Raw genomic sequence first — 22,009 nt, forward strand, 5'->3', positions numbered from 1 at the left:
CTGTTTGTCTGCCTCTTTGTATTGGTGATGCTACAATATTATGTATATATCCTCCAGATGATGGGCCAGCTTTTTAACTTTATGCTCTGAACACACAGCTGAATGTTTCTCTTCAGTGGACTGACCAGACAGCTTTTAGCCCTGGTGCGCTGTTTGAATTGACTGAGCATAAATTGAACGATAAAGATCTCAAGTACCCAGACAAGAAATCAAAAAGCTTGATGAAAAGAGAATTGGGTTTTTTACTCCCCTTTATTATTTTTTTTCATTTATTTTACTACAGACCCACCGTACTTCACCCGTTGTTTCCCCCCCTGTGACACATTGAAATGCTGCCTATTTATCTTCCACGCTATTTGCAAGCACAATTTCCATCATGTGTTGCATTGAAGTGAATGAGAGACTGTTATTATTGCTAGAAATAAAACATTCAGACTGAATGTTGCTAGTGCTCCCTGGAAAAATACAAAAACTTCAAAGGCTTTGAAGTGTGTGTGTGTGTGTGTGTGTGTGTGTGTGTGTGTGTGTGTGATTTTGCATGCGTGCGTGTGTGCGCAAGCTTTTGCCTGAACATAACGAGCACCTGGCGTTTCAAAGTGCCAGTCGGCGGCAACACAAATAAATAGGATCCATCAAACAGGTGGGGAAGGATTTCAGAGACACACAAGCAGAGAAACATCAAACGGCAGGGGAGTGCTATCTTGTCTCACAAATTGTTGGTGTCAAATTGATTCTGACGTCTTGAAGCCATACATGGTACCCAACTGTCATCAGCTGCAACTATGCTGTTTTGCCTGGGGGATGACATTATCTGGAAAAGTGCACAACATTTTTAGACACTCTGAAAAGCAAGAGAATATAAGGGAAAAGATTAAAAAGTTATTGTGTGAAAGAGCTGGATGTGCAATAGGACGGAGTTTACAATCCAGCTTTTTTTTTTTTTAGTAGTGATTCCCAAAAGCTGACAAAGAATATGGGCAAAGTCAGAACCTTGAGAAAATCAACCGTTTCATTCACACAAGCATGGACTTTCTGTTCTCTGTCAGTCTGCTTCTATTTCTCTCGCTCCCTCCATACACACTCACACACACAATTGCATTCAGCCAAAACACCCGTGGGGGAGAGCGTCTGGATGCTGGAAATGTCAAACTGCTTTGTCATGTCCAATCTCAGTCAGGGAGCCTAACCGCTGTGTTTGTGTGTGTGTGTATCTATGTGTGTATATAGTGGTCAGCGGCCAGTGGCGTGTGTATGTGTGGGCAGGCGCGCTCTGCAAAAACACCCAACCCCAAGGCCAGCAGCTCTATCAGTCTGGGCAATCAGTGGAACTCAAGAAAATAATCTGAGTTCAGCTTTGTGACATAAACATTTTGCTACATGTAAAGATCCAGGGTATAAAATTTAGGATTTTTATGATGGATTATTATCAACAGTCGTGTGTGATCGTCACAATTCACATCGTATGTCCTAACATGAACATCAACAGTCTGACGGTACTGCGTCAAATATCACCCATCTCATAAAACGTTTGTGTTTTTGTTAGTTAAGATCAGCTCTTTAAATCTACATGGGGAGCGGGTCTTCTTCCACAGAGACTGTCATGTCACATCTACTGTAATTCTGAGCAGACAAAATAAAAACTCCTGCGTTTTTGCCATTTGCTTATTTCCGCTGTCATGTTTAGATTGTACCATTAGTAGCTACTTCAAGCTGCATCCTCCATATACAAGCGGGCAGAGTTCTGTATTTTCTTTCCATGGTGTTACTTTTTAAACATCTGTTCCCAACAACTGCACTAGAGCTGACCAGAATAGTGGAACATACGATGATCTGTGGTATTTGCGGGACTGAGGGGCACAAGTTCCCCTGGCTGCTTGTAACTGAGCTGTGGTCTGCCTGATAGCAGAAAATCACAGCGATCATACCATCACTGCTCATGATTGTTCCGCTCAATATTCCTAACAAGAATCGACTGTCACGTTTCCACCTTGGCCTTGAGATGTTAACCTGGTGCCAGAAGTAAAGTCACATCCATAAAAGATTGCGACATTTACTACTTTTATAATCAGTGAGTGCTAGAAACCCCAAGGAGGGACCTCCCAACAGTGAGGGAGGAAGAAGGAAATGGCAGAGAGGAAGGTGCATCAGGAAGAATGGAGTACATAAATAAAGAGTTCTTTAGAGTTTCAATCGTGACACTCCATATACCATAGTCTCTGTGTGACAATGCCCAGGATGTGATTAAACATGGCGTCACCCATGTCCCAACATCAGCCATTGCAGTAAAGACACCCACATACTGTAGCAGGTCTGACTGGGAGGCATTCCAAGCTCACTTTGAACCAATTATTGTTGGAAAGCTATTGAGAGCTATTGAGCTAATGAGAATATGGATCAATGAGAATTAAAGGATCCATTTGATCTGGCTAGACTACAAGCATGGCCACTGGTATTGACCTTGAAGGCCACAATTTTAGTGGGTTTACTTTGTTAAAAACAAATTCAGCATACGGGGCTAATTTTATTGTAAATTGGGATTAGTATGGCAAACTTACTACAACTCCCTATGAGCGTCAAACAGCTCATTCACATATGCAGAAGTTTCCCCGGTATATGACCAGTGAAGACTAGTCTTGACCCAAACCTAATGTAAGTCTAACTTAAACCCTTAAACTAGTTAACCCTTAAAGAGCCCTTTAAAGCGAGGATGGATGAGTAGTGGTCACTTTAAAATCTCTGACATTCTGTAACCCAACTGTAGACTTTGAAAATAGTCGTTTGAGTGTTTTCAGTGGTGAAGGTTGATTTTCTTCATCGAGGTTATGGGAGAATTTGGGTTTTGGTGGCACTAGATCAGGGCTTCTAGACTTGAAAACATTCGTTCTATGTGCGCACTTGTGTGGAGGAGGATGGATGGCCGCGATCCAACTTCCTGGGGTGAATTTGATCTTTCCAGCAACGTCGCAAACACACTCTTCATCTGTCTTGAAGTCTTCCTCTCATTTTTTTTCTTCCACTTTCTTCAATCCTTCCAATCTCACATACACGTCTTTTTTTAGGGTGAGTGATTCTACCCACTCACAAGCTGTTCCTTCTGCTACATAGATGCAGTTCAAGGCTGTGATCACATCTGTTATATTGATTCCAAAAGAACACACAGTTATAGTGTTTGTCTCTTATAGCAACATCCTGTCCTGTTGCTATAAGGTGTTCAATTCCAAAGTTATTCTCACGAGAAATAACAGGCCCCTTACTGTTCTTGTTTCCGGGGATTTGAATACTCACTGATTTTGCTGTCAGTGTGGATGTTTCTCTCGGCAACCAGTGAAAGGCTCCTGATTGCTTTGAATTTCGAGCAATTTGGCTGCTGGCCGTCTATGCCTGTTCCTACCTCTGTATATACAGCACAGTGTAAGGCTGACACCTCCAATAAGAAAGAAACCATGCCGGCGCTGTATATTCCTTCCCTGCGTCTTGACAGTCCTCCCGCCTGAAAACATTATTTTTAACTTTTAGTCGCAGATGTGTATTGGGGAAATATGTTGGAAGACAATGATGCTCACTTCCTAAATCGGTGGAGAATGACAGATATTAAATTAAAGAGAAAATTGTCTTTACGCTGTCAGATTGAAGAATTTCCATCTGTGCAGACGTACAACAACTTTATTGTACATCTCTTTGTTGCTTCTCTTTGTTTTAAAACTGTCATCTCACCGTGTTAGACAGTTCTTTACGTACTATCAGTTTTGCAGGCTCACTTACAAACCAGAATCCAATAAAAAAAAAGGTCAATTTTCTATGCACTTCTTTGTCTTTTAGGGTGTAATTAATTATTTATTGATTACAAATTGTACCATTTGTGTCTCCACAGCAAATGATGCGGTCTTCTGTTTTCCACATGTTCATCTTGAGCATGGTAGCTGTGGATGTTATCGTCGCTGCTAGCAACTACTACAAAGGCGAGAACCACCGCAGGCACTATGATGAGTTCTATCTGGCCGAGGTGAGATCTTGTTTTTTATTTTCCAGCAATTATAAATTCATTTCAACATGAGCCATTCAATCAAAACATTGATTCACTTCATAATTTCATCCATTCGCAGTACAAATAAAATCAGTTAGTGTTTGTGATCGTTTTCGACGATCCAGGAGATTATACATCCCTGTTTATCACACTCGCAGGATGCATGCAGGATATCCCAAGAATCCGAAGTGAGAATAATGAATTATTTATATACCTTTACTTTATATTCTCGTCTAATGGTGGACATTTCAATTATATTGAGGAATAGAGTTAAGTTGACTTGCTCGTTCTTTTGGTTTTGAATATGCTTACAAGTATGCACGTAATACTGCACGTGCCACATTGTTTTGAGTCATCAATATGCTGGTGGTAGAGCATCAACAGTAAAGGTGGGAAGCGTGCTCACTTCCCTCTTCCTGTCTGTAACTCTTTCACACACACACACGCACACACACACACAGCTGAATGAAAGCGATAAGAAAAGGAAAAAAAGACCCCACAACGCTATCTCCTCTCAGTTCCTCCATCCGTATCATGCAGCCTATCGATCTGCTGATAGGTCCAATATGTGAAGGGAAATGCAGGCACTGACTTAAGTGTTAGAATTGAACAAGTACATGTTTCATTGGCGAGGTACCAATTTCCCCTTCTAACTTTATTCAGTACAGATGTCTCCAGCTGGTCATGAGGAAATTGTGGGATCCGTTAGTGGTGCTGGAGTACTTGATCGACAGAAATGAAACTTGGTAGAAAAAAAGGACAATTAACCTAAGTAAATGTGGTGAGCTTAATGATTATAGGGGCTTAAGTAACTATTGTTCCATTTACATAATGCAGAAAAAAAAGATTGCTTTAGAAAAGGTAAATTGAAAAAAACAAATTGGGGAAAAACAAAAACCCAACTCCATCCATTTTCTTCCGCTTATTCCGTTAAGGGTCGTGGGGCGCTGGAGCCTATCCCATCAGCTTTTGAGCGAGAGGCAGGGTTCACCCTGGACAGGTCACCAGTCCATCGCAGGGCCAACACATAGCGACAGACAACCATTCACACTCACAGTCAAACCTACGGTCAATTTAGAGTATCAATCAGCCTCGTCCCCTCTTGATGTCTTTGGACTGTGGGAGGAAGCCGGAGTACCAGAGAGAACCCATGCAGGTACAGGGAGAACATGCAGACTCACACAGAAAGATGCCATGCGCAAGCTGGGGCTCGAACCTGGAACCTTCTTGTTGTGAGGCAACAGTGCACCACCGTGCCACCCTCAGTAATGTTCTAATTTAAGTGAAGTTTTGCCCCATCCACTTATTTATTTTTGCTAATGTTGGCTGAGTTACTCTGCACCACCGTGCCACCCCAAAACCCAGCTTCATTTTGCAAATTTGTTCCTCGACAGTACGCATCATGATTGATGGAGGCTGGTGGGAAAGACCAATTAAAACGTGTCCAAATAAAAGTAATTCCTCAAGACCCTCTTCTTTTTTTGCTGGTAGATGGCTATAGATGATCAAGATGACTCTTCTTCTACTCTGTTTACGTCAGCCATTGCTAATTCCACCAACTTCTGATGAAAATACACATTCTGTAGCCTGGTACATTCTGATACATACTAATTGATTGAAGTTCACCTAATCGGCATTACATTTCCAGGAATATTTGCTATGCAATGCAATGAAATGCAGAAAAAAATAGGAGAGGAATGGGAGTAGTAATAAGTAAAACATAGCTGTCCCCCAAACCAATTTACCTTATCTAATTTGGACCGAGGTAAAGGAGGTTCTATGCCATATTCAAGGGTGTGTACCTCCTGGTGCACATTATCTATTTAAGGAAAAGCATTCAGATCTTTAACTGCAGGGCTTCTCAAGTGATTTGATATTTATTTGCATGCTGTCTGTGGATAAGACAGAGACAGATTAAAAAAGGGAGTAATCGGCACGGATGTACTCTCGTCCAAGTTGTCCTGATGTATACGTAATCCCTTGAGTCCCCAAAAAATGCAGAATGTAACTTCCCATAGAGCAAATCCTCTGATCTTTGTGCCGACCAAGACATTTGTTGACTGGGAATAAACACTGAGTTCTATGCTTCCATCCCAGGTTGCTTTCACTGTTCTGTTTGACCTGGAAGCTCTCCTGAAGATCTGGTGTCTGGGCTTCACCGGCTACATCAGCTCCTCCCTGCACAAGTTTGAATCTTTGCTAGTGGTGGGTACCACGTTGCACATCTACCCTGACCTCTACCACTCCCAGTTCACCTACTTTCAGGTATGGATCTGCGCTTGCACTTTTGCTTCTGTCATGTCAGAAACCTCCCTGTGTATATTTTGACCCATGTGGAAACGTTGCCATGTTCATTAGCAGAGTGTCAGAATTGCACTCTGTCAAAATATAACTTGACCTTGCTGTACTGGAGATATGTAGTCAATGAAAAGCTCTGTGGATAGTTGGAGGGGAGAGTGGCCTTCTTGATGGGTCTTTAATGAGCCTTGACCATACAAGCTGCCCTGTGATCCCTGTTTGGCTCCCTCAACAGCTGTCATCCCCACAGGTGCAATGCATATTCTCAAAAAAACATAGTATGTTGCAGTACGAATCAGTTGAAAATAACAGTTCACTCAGGTGTTCTTTGAGCTCCCCCACCCCCATTTTTATACATAAAATAAATGTTTTCCAAAATATTTTAGGAAGTCGATAAACTGCATAGAATTGAAGAAGTTTGTTTTTGACATAGAGCACTTCAAGTTCGTTTCAACATTAAATAGATCCGAAGAGGGACATTTGTGAACAGATTTAGATGCAGCTAGAAACAGCCTACGCAAATGATACACGTTTGGAAAGTTTCCCAATTAAACTTTCATTTTGGTCGATTTTTCTAACTGCATAATTGCTCATACAGTCGCATTCACTCATCTCAGTTTTTTTTTTTTTTTTTTTATAACGCAATCAGTCTTCTGCTCTTGGTTAATGAGCAGTTTTATGAGCTTAATAACACCTCACTCATGGGGAAAGCAGGTCTCATTCCCTATCCCAGCTGATTTTTTTCTCATGAGGTTCAAGTTTAAAGGGGTGACATTTACTCATAAGTGATTAACTTTAAAGATCTGTGCTGGAATGAAGTAGCCACAGCAGTGAAGTGAACAGGCTAAACAATCAATCATCGATTGTTTCAGATATTTATTGAATTTCGGTGTATCCAACGGAGGAGTTTTTTCATTAACCTCATCAATTGGTCTTTCTGTCTGGACAAATTATGTAAAAGTCAGAGCCATAATTACCGTGTTGACATGCACAAACACCGGGCAGAGTGATTTTTAATCAGCCAATGGAACCAACCTCTGTGTGTGTTCAGAATTGTAATGCCTTCATGATTTAATAGCTCTGTTAGTTCATTGATTCAGAGAGGCAGGGCTCTCTGTGATTTTTGGACCTTTCCGGAAGGGAGGCACTGATCCAATTCTGGTTTCCAGCCAGTACAGGTTTCAAATGGATGGGATATTAGTGACAGCGACAATGTGACACATGATGAAATTCAATTTTTATGTAAAGCATCGTCTTGTCTCACAAGAGGTTGGAAACTGTAAGCGCCAGTTATACTACTGGAGTGACATTCTCCAAGTCTTCTGTTCTGTGTCCAAATAACCAACATTGGTCACCTCACCATGCTAACACTGTTAGATTAAAACTCACAGTCTTCTCAGGAACCCATCATCAGGGTCTATAGTCATTTGTCACCAAATCTGAAATGGATCTGGTCGACCCTCTCGGAGGGAGCAGGTCACAATATAAAAAGAACAAGATTTGGAGCAATAGAAGAGCAAAACTCCCCCAAATAAAGCCATTTGCTGTTGCCACTAAGTTGTGCTGTGACTACTTAGCTCCACGATTGAATGGATTCTTCCTTGGCCCCTACGACAGCACTTCACCATTGCACTTTTCACATAATTCTGCTGATGATCAGACAGGCAAATGACATTGAAAACATCACCTGTCTGGGCAATGAGGTAATGAACCCAGAGCAAACAAGAGAGTGAGAGATACTGGAATGAATGATGAAGGAGGAGTAAAGTTGTTTCAGGACAAATAAGAACCAAAAATAATAATGTGGAAGAACATGTGGCTGATTGCGCTGAGAGCAAGATGAGGAATCTATCCTACCCTACTGAGCTTGTAATGACACAAGACTCACAATCTGCAGTGTGGATTTTTATTTTTTTTTACTCATACAATAAAAATCTCATTGCAAACAGTGTTTTATTTTAATGCCAAAACTTTATATAATCTCCTTCAAATGTCATCAGAAAGTCACTGCTGCCAAACTGCCCATCGATAACTTCTAAGACGAGATTAAAGTCCATTATTATTATTATTATTATTATTGTCTTCATTAATGTGCCAGTTCTCCATCAGGCTCCATTTGTCGTGTGATCTCAATTAAAAGAAAAAAAATACTACCCAGGATCCATATTGTAATTGTATCCGCCTATTTTTGCGTAAAACCACGGCTGTGCCATACGGTTCTCGTAGAACCGTGTTCATATTGGAAGGACCCCTGCACAGGACATTTATCATGTCCATGTTCTATCAATGTTATACATTGCAGCTCCCTAGTGTTTAGTTAGTCCCTGACTAGTGACAAAAGAAAGAAAAGAGAAAGAAAAGCTCTGCTCTTATAACCTCCACGGTGAACTTCCCTCATTTGGTCCGCCCTGAGCCAGAAGATCCTTTATCTGCTCTGAAATGGATTGCAGCCTTCACGGTCTGTCAGGAGTAGATGGGAGTATCTATCTGTCCCATCTGTCATCATGTTGGAAATGTTTACTGTATCATTGTATTTCTCGGGAATGGAAGGTGACCATTTATTTGGCTTAAAGCGAGAGATTCCCAAGAAAAGGAGAAAAAAAAAAACCCCAACAATCTTTGACCAGTGGCATCACATGCAGGACGGATCAATAGTGAGTCCCAGGATCCCTGATGAAAGCCTGACCATGATGCATTGGCTTTTGGAGGGTTGCTGTCTCCACATGAGCACAATACTGCTGCATCCATTAACATCAATGCTCTCTATCTTTATTATCACTGAGTAATCAATGTGCTTCTACCTGATATTTTCTTTTATAACCAATGCATATTTTAAACCAATTTTTATCTACTAAAATACCACCTAATCTCCTTCTGATGTGGATTATATAATTAGTATCCTAAAGCCTAAATTTAAAGTGTGTAAAATAGTCTCCACTTACATTAGCGATGTCTATTTTTATCTCCTTAGGTGCTCCGTGTGGTGCGCCTGATTAAGATCTCCCCCGCTCTGGAGGATTTTGTCTATAAAATCTTTGGTCCCGGTAAAAAGCTGGGCAGCCTGGTGGTGTTCACAGCCAGCCTCCTCATCGTCATGTCGGCCATCAGTCTGCAGATGTTCTGCTTTGTGGAGGAACTGGACCGCTTCACAACCTTCCCCCGAGTAAGGAACCAATGAACCCATGCCACTATGAGGTCGTCTTTGGCTAATGATAGTTGATTAATAATTAAATGTAAATAACAGGTACGACTACGAGAAGAAACCAAGTGCTGTATGCTCTCTTGTTGAGATCAAACTGGTAAACGGTTGTGTAATGTTCAACTGAACAAAGACACCTAATTATTTCTAAATATGCCCCAGGAATCAAATGATGCTCTGCCAGGGATACAGGTGGTGTTTAATAACATCTCAGACAAAAGGTGACATTTAAATTTGTTCTCAATCTTGGCTTGAATCATCTTGTCTCAGCTATTGGAGGAATCAGTCAGACTTGTCTCATCTGCTAAGAGTTGATGAGGACTTTGCCTGCAAATTAATTTTTATAACACGTTTCATTACCAAGGCAACTGAATGTGATTTATATTAATTACTTGGGGTGTAGTGAGTCATTTTAACAACGATTCGATTTGTATCACGATTCCTGGTTACCAAAACGATTCAAGGATATGATGACACTGGTTCATTTAGAACGATACGAACCAAAACAATTCAGTGACTTGAAATCGATTTAGTAACTTTTTAGCTGAAAATTCTACCAGTGTGACTCTGAAATGAACACCTGATTACTGAACAGTGCAGGAGAAGTTTCCTAGATTCCTTTTGTTTCTTGTAAGGGAATCAGATATAGATTAATAATGGTTATAAGCAAACAAGTAAAAAACTGACTGGCGAACACATTCACGTTGTATTTAAATGAAGTGCAATTAACACTAAAGGTTGAATTAACTAACCTTTTCTGCTCTCATTTTCAATATTCAATACATTTTAATAAAAGTACAACCAACATTTCAACAGTAGGTTTACCTTCTATTCAATATTTAAAGTCAAATTTAAAGTGCAACCGACAACTCTTCAGGTTGGTTTAACAGCAGGTTTACCTGCTACTTCTGCTTTTACATATCGTACAAACAGCCAGCAACTGAACATCTCCGTCTTTGCCATTGTGGCTTGATCATTTCTCACTTGCTGGCTTCTCCTCTGTCATCCGCCATGCTACGTTTTTTTCTTTCTGAAATTCACGCGTGTTGCGATGATTTCACCAATAGGCAGACTGAAGCAAGTGACGTTTCCCGTCTTTATCATTAAAGTACCTAAAAACCCATTTATATAAATTCCGCCGTGCTTAAATCTAATGTGTTATTTCTTAGTATCAATACAATCTATTGATTACATTTGAAAACAATTTTAGATCCATATGTCGTTCGGAAGGCCAACTTGGCAAACACAGATCGATGTAGTTGGATCATAGGAATATAAAACAGAATAAATAGATTAAAAAATAGCAAAGTGATTTTACAGTGCAGTGTAGAAATAATAATTTAATAAAAACCAGCCCTTAACTGCAGATAATATACATCTTGCCCCTCCACTGATGATTTTAAACCTGCCTTTAAACAATAATTCAGTCACACTCACACTCATGGCCTTGTGGAGTGTAGAAGCAGAACTGTTTCAGGTAGAATTTAGCTCAAACCAAAGAGTATGTGGACTTTCAAGCATCCAACTGGATAAAGGAGACTTTAGTTATAATGAACAGTGTATTTCAGAGTTTGTAAATGGACATTTTTTGGGGGGGGATTTACTGTTGTTGATCTCATTGTTTTGCCATTACGGGGGAAAATGATCTTGAATTCAAAAGCGTCTAACTGCAAGTAACAAGTCACTTTCTATCCTGTAAGCTTTTTAATAATCATCAAGACGGTGGTTTTCTTAAATATTTGTTCTCTTGCCGGTGCTATTGTGTTTTTAATCAAATATATATAAATTTGCATCGACTTAATGAGGGGGCCTCCAGATGTTGATAATGGGTTTAATGACAGGTCTACAGATGTCATAACTCCTTTGATTTCAAGCTGCTCATGAGCTTCTTTCCCTGTCATTAGCTTCCTCATCCTCAATTTTTTTTTCCTTTTCCTACATTTCACTGATCCCAAGCACAGCGGGACATGAGGGGTTGCTCATAAACAGATGCCACTTGTGCTTTATTACCATTCCCTCTCTCTCTCTCTCTCTCTCTCTATCTCTCTATCTCTCCCCCTCTCCTGCGCTTGTGCTTCACACTCCCACATGTATACAGACACTTGCACACGCACACGTGATAGTTAATGACATTTGGCTGTCTCTACAGGCAGATCTGTTGGGTTTATCTTTATCTGCAGTGACTGGGATGTGGGAGTGGGTTGGAGAGTCACGGGGTGGGGGGGCACTGTCTGGAGGTGAGAAGAAGAGGAAAGTTGCAGACGTGTCACATGACTCCAGGGGCCACTCCCTTCATCTTCCTCTGACCTCTACCGAGTAGATAGGAGAGATGCCCACACCCCCTCATCTATCTTTCAAAATCTCCAGCTAGACAAAGATAGAGATGTACCTCAGCTGTGTGATATTTGCTCTACAGTGAATAAGCGTGTAGTAAATGTCAAAATCTGCCTGCTTATCGCTGCCGCTTCCACTTCCAGTGTGTACTTGTTTGCTCTCTTGAGCCTTTTCCCTCTATCATCCTCTTTCTTCTCCTCCTGCTAGGCATTCATGTCCATGTTCCAGATCCTAACCCAGGAGGGCTGGATAGATGTCATGGACCAGACCCTGGTGGCAGTAGGTCGAATGTGGGCTCCGGTCGTGGCCATTTACTTCATCCTCTACCATCTTTTTGCTACTTTGGTGAGAATCTGAAAGCTTCTTAAGAGAGATTCAAGTCTTTGTGGTTCAAGGTACAGTCCGTAGCGCGGTTCGTTGAGGCTTGTAAAAGCATCATTCATGCAAATTCAGCCCCTCCTCCTGGACCCAACAGCTCCAGAAGAGTACCCCGCCCCCATGTTGGAAATTATAAGTGGCAAAATAATACATGAATTGTTTTCTTAATGCATTCAAATTAGTGCTGCCAACCTACTTTCGTTCCCTCAAGTGGCACATCTAATCAAAGTTGCAGATGTAAGAAGTGCTGACATTTTAGTGTTGGGGCTCCTGATATGGGAAGTCATCAGACAGCGCAGACAGGAGGGATGAGTCACTCTTCCTCCCAGACGGATGGGATGTCTTCCAGGACAGAACAAGCAACAAATGCAATTAAAAGGCTACTTGTACCCTTAAAAAAGGCTCGCTCTTTTGGGGGTGGAGGGGGTTGATGATTCTGTTGGTGACAATTACAATGACTTCCAAATGTTTTCATGACTTGTTGCATTCCAGATTCTGCTCAGTCTTTTTGTGGCGGTTATATTGGACAATCTTGAGCTGGATGAAGATTTGAAGAAGCTCAAACAGGTAAGACATTCATGTCAGTTATATAATAACACCTCAAAGCACCTATGTAACCAACTGGAATAGAGCTGTTACCCAGCCTGACACAGGTGGTGCAAGCTGAAGCACTTAACTCAGTTAAACACAAACAGAGTGATGCAGGAATGAGTCCTAAAAAAACAGAAAGAAGTTAGCTGAAGCTCCAGCTCCGTCATCAGTGGGTTTTTTGTTAATGTGTAGTAGCTGAACAAGTCTAGAGGACATTCAATTTGATCGTGCCGAAGAAGAAAGCAGAAGTGCAAAGCTGATTTTTGTGGTGATGTTGGAATAATGCGTGTGCGGTGCAGTTTGTTCAGAGAATAACGTTAGCTTTTGACTTCTACCAATTCCATTTGCACTTCAAAATTCATAGAAGTGTTGGAGTGTGCAGATGATCTTGATTAACAAAATGTGTAAGTCTCGAAAATCCTGTTAATTGATTAATTCCTTTTTTCTTACTTAGTAGTCTTGTCTTTGCACTGTGCTGGTTATTCTTATTCTCTGTTTTTAGTTATGTGTCTTTTAATTACCAAAGAGAAGCCAAATAGAGTTGCATTGTACCTGTGTATAATGACAAAGAGCACCCGTTCATTCATTCATTTATTCATTTGAACTGTTTTTGATCTAACTACAATAAACAGATAAATTGTATAAAATGTAAACCTGCTGTTTTTTTGAAAAAAGGCCCACATAACATGAAATAACCACACACACACACACACACGCACACATACATATCAAACTCACATTCAGGCCTATAATTACATTTGTCGTGGTCTTCAGGTGAAGGTGGCATGAATGTATGTACAGTATAATTAATCAATCATACCGATGTGGTTTAATTAATGTTAGAGTACAATAATGTGGGTTTTGTTAACTGTTCATTCCCACTAAATGATGTCTGCAGACTAAACACACTCAGATTTATGAGAATAAATCTTTTAGAGAATAGGAGCAGTTTATTTTCTTCCATATAAGCATTTTCCATGAAATTTGGAACGAGTGTAAGCTAATCTTACTAGTTTCTTTTCCGAAATGTCTCGTTGGAAGAAATTCTCCATGCAAACACTCTGAAAAATGTATGGCATTTAAATTATATACTGACCAATCAGCACACATTTAGATGACATCATACCTGAGTGATTAAACAATGGCAACTTACTGCAAAAAGCTAGAGAGGGAGAGATGAATGGCTTCTATCTTCCAGGCTGTAGTTCAGCTGTAATAAAAAAAAAAAACCTTGACAGGATGGAGGTCCATGTACTGAAATGCATCTAAAAAAGTCTGTTTTTAAGTCCCGTAGGCCTTTTTGGTCTAAACATATTGGTTATATGGTTTTGCAGCTTTTTCTTTCTCTCTTATATATATCTTTTGGAGTGTCTTGATCGGCTTCCTGTCATGTTTATTGGAACCAAATGTTTCTGTTACATCTCTCACTAGCTTGCCAACCGTTGTCTTGCCAGAGCGTCGTGTGAAAAGCTTAACTTGTGACAAGTTAAGCCACAGTGGCTGATCGAGTCATGTTAACATTTGCTCTGCTTAGTTGTAAAATTTCTTCTGTCATCAGACGTGTATTGTGTCAGTCATACCTGACATGTTTCGATGGTCAACTTCTGTCTTCGTCAGAGACAGATTTGCTCTGTTTGTTAACATCTGATGCTTTCAAGTGGTTTCATGTTCAACATTTTCACATTTCACAACTGCATTTTAATCAGAACTTTGTAGGAGATGATCAAAATGTGAAAGTATGTGACCATTTTGATATTTTCTCCTCTCATAATGTAATAATTAAGTTTTTCTTTCCCTATGTTTCTTTTCCCTATGTTGTGCGTGGTGTTAATTTTGTCAAAAAAAAAACAACCATCACTCCAAATCATTCCTTGACTACTCTGTTTCAGATTGATTGACTAAAACAAACAGATAATCATATAATAATCGAGTCAATAATCAGTTTCTCACGTGCTAAAACTTGTTTTCTTTGACTGTGATGAGATTATTTTGATCACCTAGAGGATTAAACTAACCAGGATATTTGAAACAGGACTATCGCTAAATTAAAATATGGAAAACAGAGCAAAACTCTGCTCTACAAACAAAGCTTGAACATGTGTGTGCTAATCACTGCCCTGTAGATGAACCTTCATAAAACCCTTCTGGGTCGCGGATTAATTTTAAGAAATGAAGAAATTCTTTTTTTAAGTATTTTTGTCAAAACCTTTAATTTTGTCTTCATGTCCACATGGCTGCATTCCCGAATGGATGGCAGCAAACGGGAGCGCAGGCAGGTTGTTTCCCACCCACAGCAGAGAGATTAGAAGCAGCAGCATTGCCTGTTTTTAGAGGTGCTTCAGTCACAGATAGAGAGAGTAACTTCTCACACACAAACAACAACAACAAAAAAAGCTTCCAAAACATTTGGTAAAACCCTCCTTTTGGCAGAATTTGAATCTTTGAATTCAAACAAGCGTCGCCTATTTTATCTTCATCCTATTATATTGTAGAACGAGCCTAACCTGTGTCTGCTGTGTTGATATCAGTCATTTCACAGTGATGTTACATTCAGCCACTCATTTTATGTTACACCAAGACAACATGAGCGACGATGACATCGCTGGCATTGTTAGAAGCCATTTCATATAAAATCCACTTCACTTGGATTTCACTGATGTCAGAACCTCCTCCTCTGTCAGTGGATTGTTTGCAAGGATGCCAAAAGATTGAATTTTGACTATCTCGCGCTGCACATCTGGGCTTAATGTAGAGTAAGTCAGATACAGATGTGAGTCATGCTATGATGCGGCCATTAGTGTTAAAAATACATCAATGCAGTGGTAAGGGCCATTTACCCATGCGTGTGTGTGTGTGTGTGTGTGTGTGTGTGTGTGTGTGTGTGTGTGTGTGTGTGTGTGTGTGTGCAGATTCGAAATGAGACCACCCACCATTTTCCCTCAAACATGTCCGTTTTGCACTCGTAGATAAGCTCCCCTCATTGTCTTTCCCCAAATATCTCACCTAGCACTTGATTGGTTTTCATTTTGACTTGAAAAAATGCTTTCCTCAGATTTAAGATCATCTTTATATTTGTTATTGACTGCTGTTTTTGCTGTAAAGCATTGAAATGCAAATCAATATGGCTATATGGGATGGGCTGGAGAAATCTATACTGTATAGTAAATGTGGCCATGAAGATTTAGGTCACAACAGTAAGTTATTTCTTTTTTCTTATTTAAGGTAAACGTGTGTGTGTGTGTGTGTGTATGTATGTATGTATGTGTATGTATATATATATATATATATATATATATATATATATATATATATATATATATGTATATATATATATATATATATATATATATATATGTATATATATATATGTATATATATATATATATATATGTATATATATATATATATGTATGTATATATATATATATATGTATGTATATATATATATATATATATATATGTATATATATATATATATGTATATATATATATATATATATATACATATATATATACATATATATGCATGCGCGCGTGTGTATGTATGGATATATATGTGTGTCAAAGTTGTATTGATTGGGATGTCTATGCTATTTGCAATGTCACCTATAGTTGGCGCCCTAAAAATTTTCTAATTGCTGCTGGATCAGGAACATGCACTGTCAGTAAATAAACGAAGCTCTCACACGCAGTCCTTTTAAAAATGACAGATTTTATTATCGGTATAATTTGGCATTTTTCCACTTAATTACTACCGAAAATACACTGATAAAAATAAAATAGGAAATAATATGTTTTGGATTGTAATATTGTTTTTACAAATCTAAATCGTCCATTCTTCAGGACTGGGGCCATCTTTATGTCAGGATAAGGAACAAAATACAGTGTATTTTCATGGATTTTAATTAGTTTCTGATCACAATGTCACAACAGATAAATGCTTTTCAATGATATCAATGACCATGTACAGAACCTGGTTTGATATATTGGCCTTTTGTCAGTTCTAAAACTGCGTCACGCTATTGGTTGGTAGTGTTACAGATAAGGAAGCGATATCAAACAAAGACCATGTGTATATTCTCTTCCCTGAGACCTTTTTAATTCTTTCTTCTTCACACCTGGTAGAGCACAGAGACAGTTGCTGTTGTAAAATTAATTGGAAATAATGGAACAACAAATTGAAGTTGAATAAACTATTCAAAGAGGTAGTTCATGCAAATCATATGATTTTGGTTGGTATTATTTGAAGTTAGGTAAGGATGGTTGGCCGTATTTAACCAATCGCAGCGCAATACATGCATGTGCATGTGCACTGTTTGTGTAATTAAACATTAGTTGAATCATTACAGGAAGCAGATCAAGGTATTTGATGTGACGTACTGAAAGGCTGTGTAGCTGCAGTGGGTAAAATGATGTTTTTGATAGTTTTAGGCGATCGTATATCTGGCTCTAACATCCCATTTCCCCGTCATGCTCCGTATATGTCAGAAATATCATTTGGAGAACCAGTCAAACATGGCAGCTCTACTTGGATGACATTGTATTACGCTTCCATCCATGAAAGACCTCAAGAATACAGCAGGTGTGTGGGTGCAGGTGTGCCACTCTTTGTGTCTTCGTGCGACATTGAAATGAAAATTTTACATGTGCTGTCAAGCTTGGAGCGATAACACTTGCTTGCACTATTAATGCACAATGCCACTGAAGCATTTGTGAATTTATTTCCTGCTGGTGAGTCACATCCAAAGTCATGACGATATGTGACGTCCATTGCAGTGGTGTTACACAGCACATATTTGAAGGCAGTTGCTATTATTCATCTAGACAAAATGACAGGGATTTCATCTCATACAGTTGTACCTTACAGGTGTTGCACCTCAGGAATTTTAACACCAGGACTACCAGCATTCTAGCGCCCCCTCCAGGCATTGCAACAGATTGCTTGATGGACTCACCTGCCCTTCCTCCTCCTCTCGCTCCTCACCTTCTCCTGGCGTGATATTATACATGAGGTACAATAAACACGTGGCTTGCGGAGGAGGTTGAATAAATGTGCTTTTGATTTGTTCTTTCTAAGAACAGGCACCATGTATGGTAATAATGTAACATATTTCAGTGGTAAAGGGTATTAATGTCCAGTAAATATAAACTATATAATGACATATATGGGTATTAAGAGGAAATAGATCACAGAAACCATTCCGGCAGTGCTAGAGTTAACAAAGAAGCTCTGTCAGCCAAAATTAGACTGACCTATCCTGGGAATTTCCTTCTTAATTTTTAAATGTAATAGGTCAGCAGCACTATGTTAATACTGTCATGTGAGTACATTATTGCAGTGTCAGTAGAGTCTTATATTCTAAAATGGGGAGCATCTGTGAGTCATGAGTATAAAAATGCACACCGTAGAGGCCAAACGGACCAGTTTGCTGCGAGTATTTTCTAAGTCACATTATGACTTGTTGCTGGAAAATTGAACAAATGTTAAAAACTTCATTAAGAGTACGTAAACATGCAGTTAGTGTGGCATTTAAATAGCTGCCACCTCACGTTTCAGCTTCATGAAGCCATTAATGTTGAACTGTGACTAATCGCTGTATCTGTATTAGTGTCTCTGTGACTGTGGCCATGGCCAAGTGTGTGTGTGTGTGTGTGTGTGTGTGTGTGTGTGTGTGTATAACACAACAGGACTATTGTGTCTGCCCCTGCTGCAGTCTTTGATAATGACATCATCAATAAGGCAAGTAGCTAAAAGCATCTGTCATCATTTGCATTCTTATTGCAGCCCAGCTTTTCAGGGTAGTGACTTGCATCTGTCAATCTCGACAGACCATTTGTCTTGATTTTTTATTTCATCGAGTCAAAGCTTGAACCCTCGGGAGAAGCACAAAGGCTTGTGGGTAATCCCACTGTGATATCTGGCTGCTTTAATGTTAGCTCACTGTGCTGAAATATCTGGCTGTTTTTAATGATGCGTGATGTGAGCTGTCTTCAAGTGGAACAACTCTCGGCATTATAATCACAGCCTAAAGAAGGAGAATTTAAGTTCTTTGCTTTCAGCACTCTCTCGCACACGTGCACACTCAAAAACACGCACGCGCGCACATGCATGCACACTCAGGCTGTCACAAACACACATAGTACACAGTAGAGAGCCATAAGCACAGAAGTAGCAAGAATGTCTTCACCAGACACACCAATGCATGTGTCAGTGTTAATTAGGATAATGCATTTATTGCGTTAAATAAGTTTTGCTGGAAATTTTTAATGAAATGAAGGCAGGATTGAGGAAGACAACAGAGGAAACCAGGAGTGAAAGGAGGACGTACACTGGTACACACTTCAACCTTCATCTCCACCCTCCACACACACACACACACACACACACACACACACACACACACACAAACACATCAGTCTCCCGATGTGTTTCAGCTCGAAGATGATGTGCAAATGTGAGGACTCTTCTGTTTTTTTTGGTAGGATATAGTTCTTAGTGATGTTTTCTAGACACCTTGACAAATATATGTCAGATTACTTGAGTCAGTGTGAAAAGCTGGAAGATTTTGGCCTTTAGGAAATCATTTTGATCATATTCAGCATCTTTTTGCTTTCTTGTTTTACATATTTTATTCTGTTCACATATTTTATTTTCAGCATCTAGTAGGTTCTACAGGATATGCAGATTAGTCTAAGCAAAGACATAGTGAAAAGTCCAAGCCTCGTCTGTTCATTAGGGTACAGTCATGGTAGCCTGTTAATTTATGCCTAGATGATGGATTTAATCTCACACTAAAAACCCTCTACAGTCCTGCTTTAGTTTCATAGCTGTTTGTTAGTGATGATGCTTCGTTGTATCAAATTGATAGATAATGAACTGGCCATTTACTTTTTGCATTAACTTTCATTACAATGCCCACTGATTACAAAAGTGCAGACTGTCACAGGCGTAGATCTCCAGAAGAGGACAGGATCGGCCCGTGATCCGAAAATTGATTATATCTATCAGACATTGTTGCTGCCCATTACTGCGTTACCTTCATCTCCTGTGTCTGAGGTCGGCGGGCTGAGTGATGGGAGAGACGGATGCTTCATCTCATCCCAACAAATCACTCCTGCCCACAGAGGAATGTCTGCTGGAGCAGGGGGAGGTGCAGGGATAGGGGAGAATATTTATCCTGCAGCCTGTAGATATCAGGCAAATAGAAAAAAAAGGTGTTTACCCCTAAGGGCAGAGATGATGATGATGATTATGTGGGTGTGTGTATTTGTTAGGAAATGTGTGGCAATCAAACAGGTCCTCAGGCCAGGCAGATGAGTCATGAGCAACACATTCGGGAAATTGTTAAAAAGCAGCTAAAAAAAAAAAAAGATAAAAAAAAGCGAGTCAGAGCGAGCAAGAAAAAGCTGAAAGCACCTGGCCTTCATCTCCAGTCTGTCTGCATTATGAATGACAAAGACAAACCAGCGTTTGATTCCAACGCGCTCTTACACCCCTCATTCTGTCGTCCTTTCTTTAAAAGCCCCCAGATGAGCAGTGAGGAGAGGAAAAAAGAAACGATGAATAAGTGATAAAAAGTTGTTGTTTCTTACATGAGGAGTCCTTCACTGTCTTTAAAAAATGGAGAAACATACATTTTCACATTACTGGTACTATTTTGTTACATGTCTCTGCTGTGTCATGAAAACCACCGATAGAAAGGTGGGAAATAACTTTGCATGGAATTTCATTGGGATGTTAAAAAGTGGGCGTACATGACATTACTTTAGGTGAGCTCCCGGTCGTACAAACTGACAGGTTAGCCAGCTAGCTAATGTATCTTAGCTAAAGCGTTTGGTGCAGAAGTTATACCAGAGGCAGTAACTCAGTTAGGGGGGGGGAACGTATTACTGAAAGTAATATAATACTTTTGTTTTAACATTTCAGTAATATTACTACAGTTGTTGTGTTTAGTAAGTCATTACTACCTGAAATGGGGCGAATAAACCTTGATTATAGCTTAATTTTGCATTATAATATCTGATTTACTTAGTGAGTAAAACGTTAGGTTACTTATTTATATGTTTTCACAAAGAAATACTTAATTCTATATAATTATCAATTCAAAAGTCTGAAAATGATTTCAAGTTGAGCTGTCATAAAAATTCCAGCTTCTCCATGTTGTTATCACTGAAATGTTGATGAATGATGTGAATTACGCACATTCTTTTTCCAAATAGTAATACCTCTGCAGTTATTTCAGTGAAAGTAATGCAAAAGTATTGTCATCAGCAACTTATACAGTAATTTTGTGTCTAGAAATGTATAATATATAACACTTTGGAAGTAGGTGGGCCGTCACTGCTTTTACTGGAACACTTAACTGTATTAATATCTTACTAAAAGCCAAGGTTTTCCCAACAGGATGGTGTTCCCAGTGTCCCAGTAGCCTCTGCTCGTTGTTATTTATAAGCCAGGCTTACGGTTTGCCTTTGGGCAGGTTTTTGTCTACGCACACTGGAGGATAAAGGTGGTGTCAAATATTAGATCCCCAGGTTATCTGATCACGTGAGGTTCAGTGCTGGACTGCAGCAGTGATGAGGCAGACCGCTTTGCTTCATTGTTTTTATTGTCTCACCATACTGCCATCTGGTGAGAGGTCTGCACATGCAACATTTGAAGTGCACATACCGGGACCTGACAAGTGTGTGTCCTTGACTGTCGTCTGTGTGGACACCAGTTGTGGTGTGATGGATAAGGACTTCCTCAGATAGCAAACGTGTTGTCAGTTTAACAAACATTGTTGTGAAGGATGGCTGACTCTCAAGATGTACATCCTTAGAGAACCACTGCTGGGAAGGTGGGATGTAGCACCGTATTCCCACTCTAAGTGTGACAGGCGTGGCAGGAACTGTGTGTGGCCATCAGTTGAGATTTTGCTAAATTCTATGTTTCTCAGTTGAGCTGTCAGAGATCAAAGTGGGGTGGGGTGGGGAGGGAGAAGACAGCATGGGACGGAGATGAAGGCAACAAGGAGAGAGGGGATGTTTGCTGTGGGAAGAAATGAGATTCCGGATGAGTAGTCAGTGTTTTACAGCTGTGACAGGAACATAGAGTGTCACTGTGACAACAATGACACAATAAGGGCTCTTGTCTCCAAATAACACCTGATTTTCCACAGTGTGATATCTGCATGTTTGTGGAT

The 22,009-nt window shown here is 39.8% G+C and overlaps 1 protein-coding gene across 14 annotated transcripts in view; it reads left to right on the forward strand.

Annotated features, from left to right (window-relative positions):
* nalcn (sodium leak channel, non-selective) overlaps positions 1 to 22,009 on the forward strand; it is a 69,388-nt gene that overhangs the window by 24,639 nt on the left and 22,740 nt on the right. For all 14 annotated transcript variants that reach the window (XM_086220243.1, XM_086220246.1, XM_086220249.1 and 11 more), the window contains 5 exons: positions 3,872 to 4,003; positions 6,122 to 6,289; positions 9,294 to 9,485; positions 12,063 to 12,200; positions 12,726 to 12,800. In XM_086220243.1, the coding sequence (XP_086076369.1) occupies positions 3,872 to 4,003; positions 6,122 to 6,289; positions 9,294 to 9,485; positions 12,063 to 12,200; positions 12,726 to 12,800 (705 nt within the window). The remainder of the gene's footprint in view (positions 1 to 3,871; positions 4,004 to 6,121; positions 6,290 to 9,293; positions 9,486 to 12,062; positions 12,201 to 12,725; positions 12,801 to 22,009) is intronic.

This window comes from Aulostomus chinensis, chromosome 12 (assembly GCF_037954235.1).
Source record: "Aulostomus chinensis isolate RoL2024-O1b breed Wild chromosome 12, RoL_Achi_v1.0, whole genome shotgun sequence".
Lineage (NCBI taxonomy): Eukaryota > Metazoa > Chordata > Actinopteri > Syngnathiformes > Aulostomidae > Aulostomus > Aulostomus chinensis.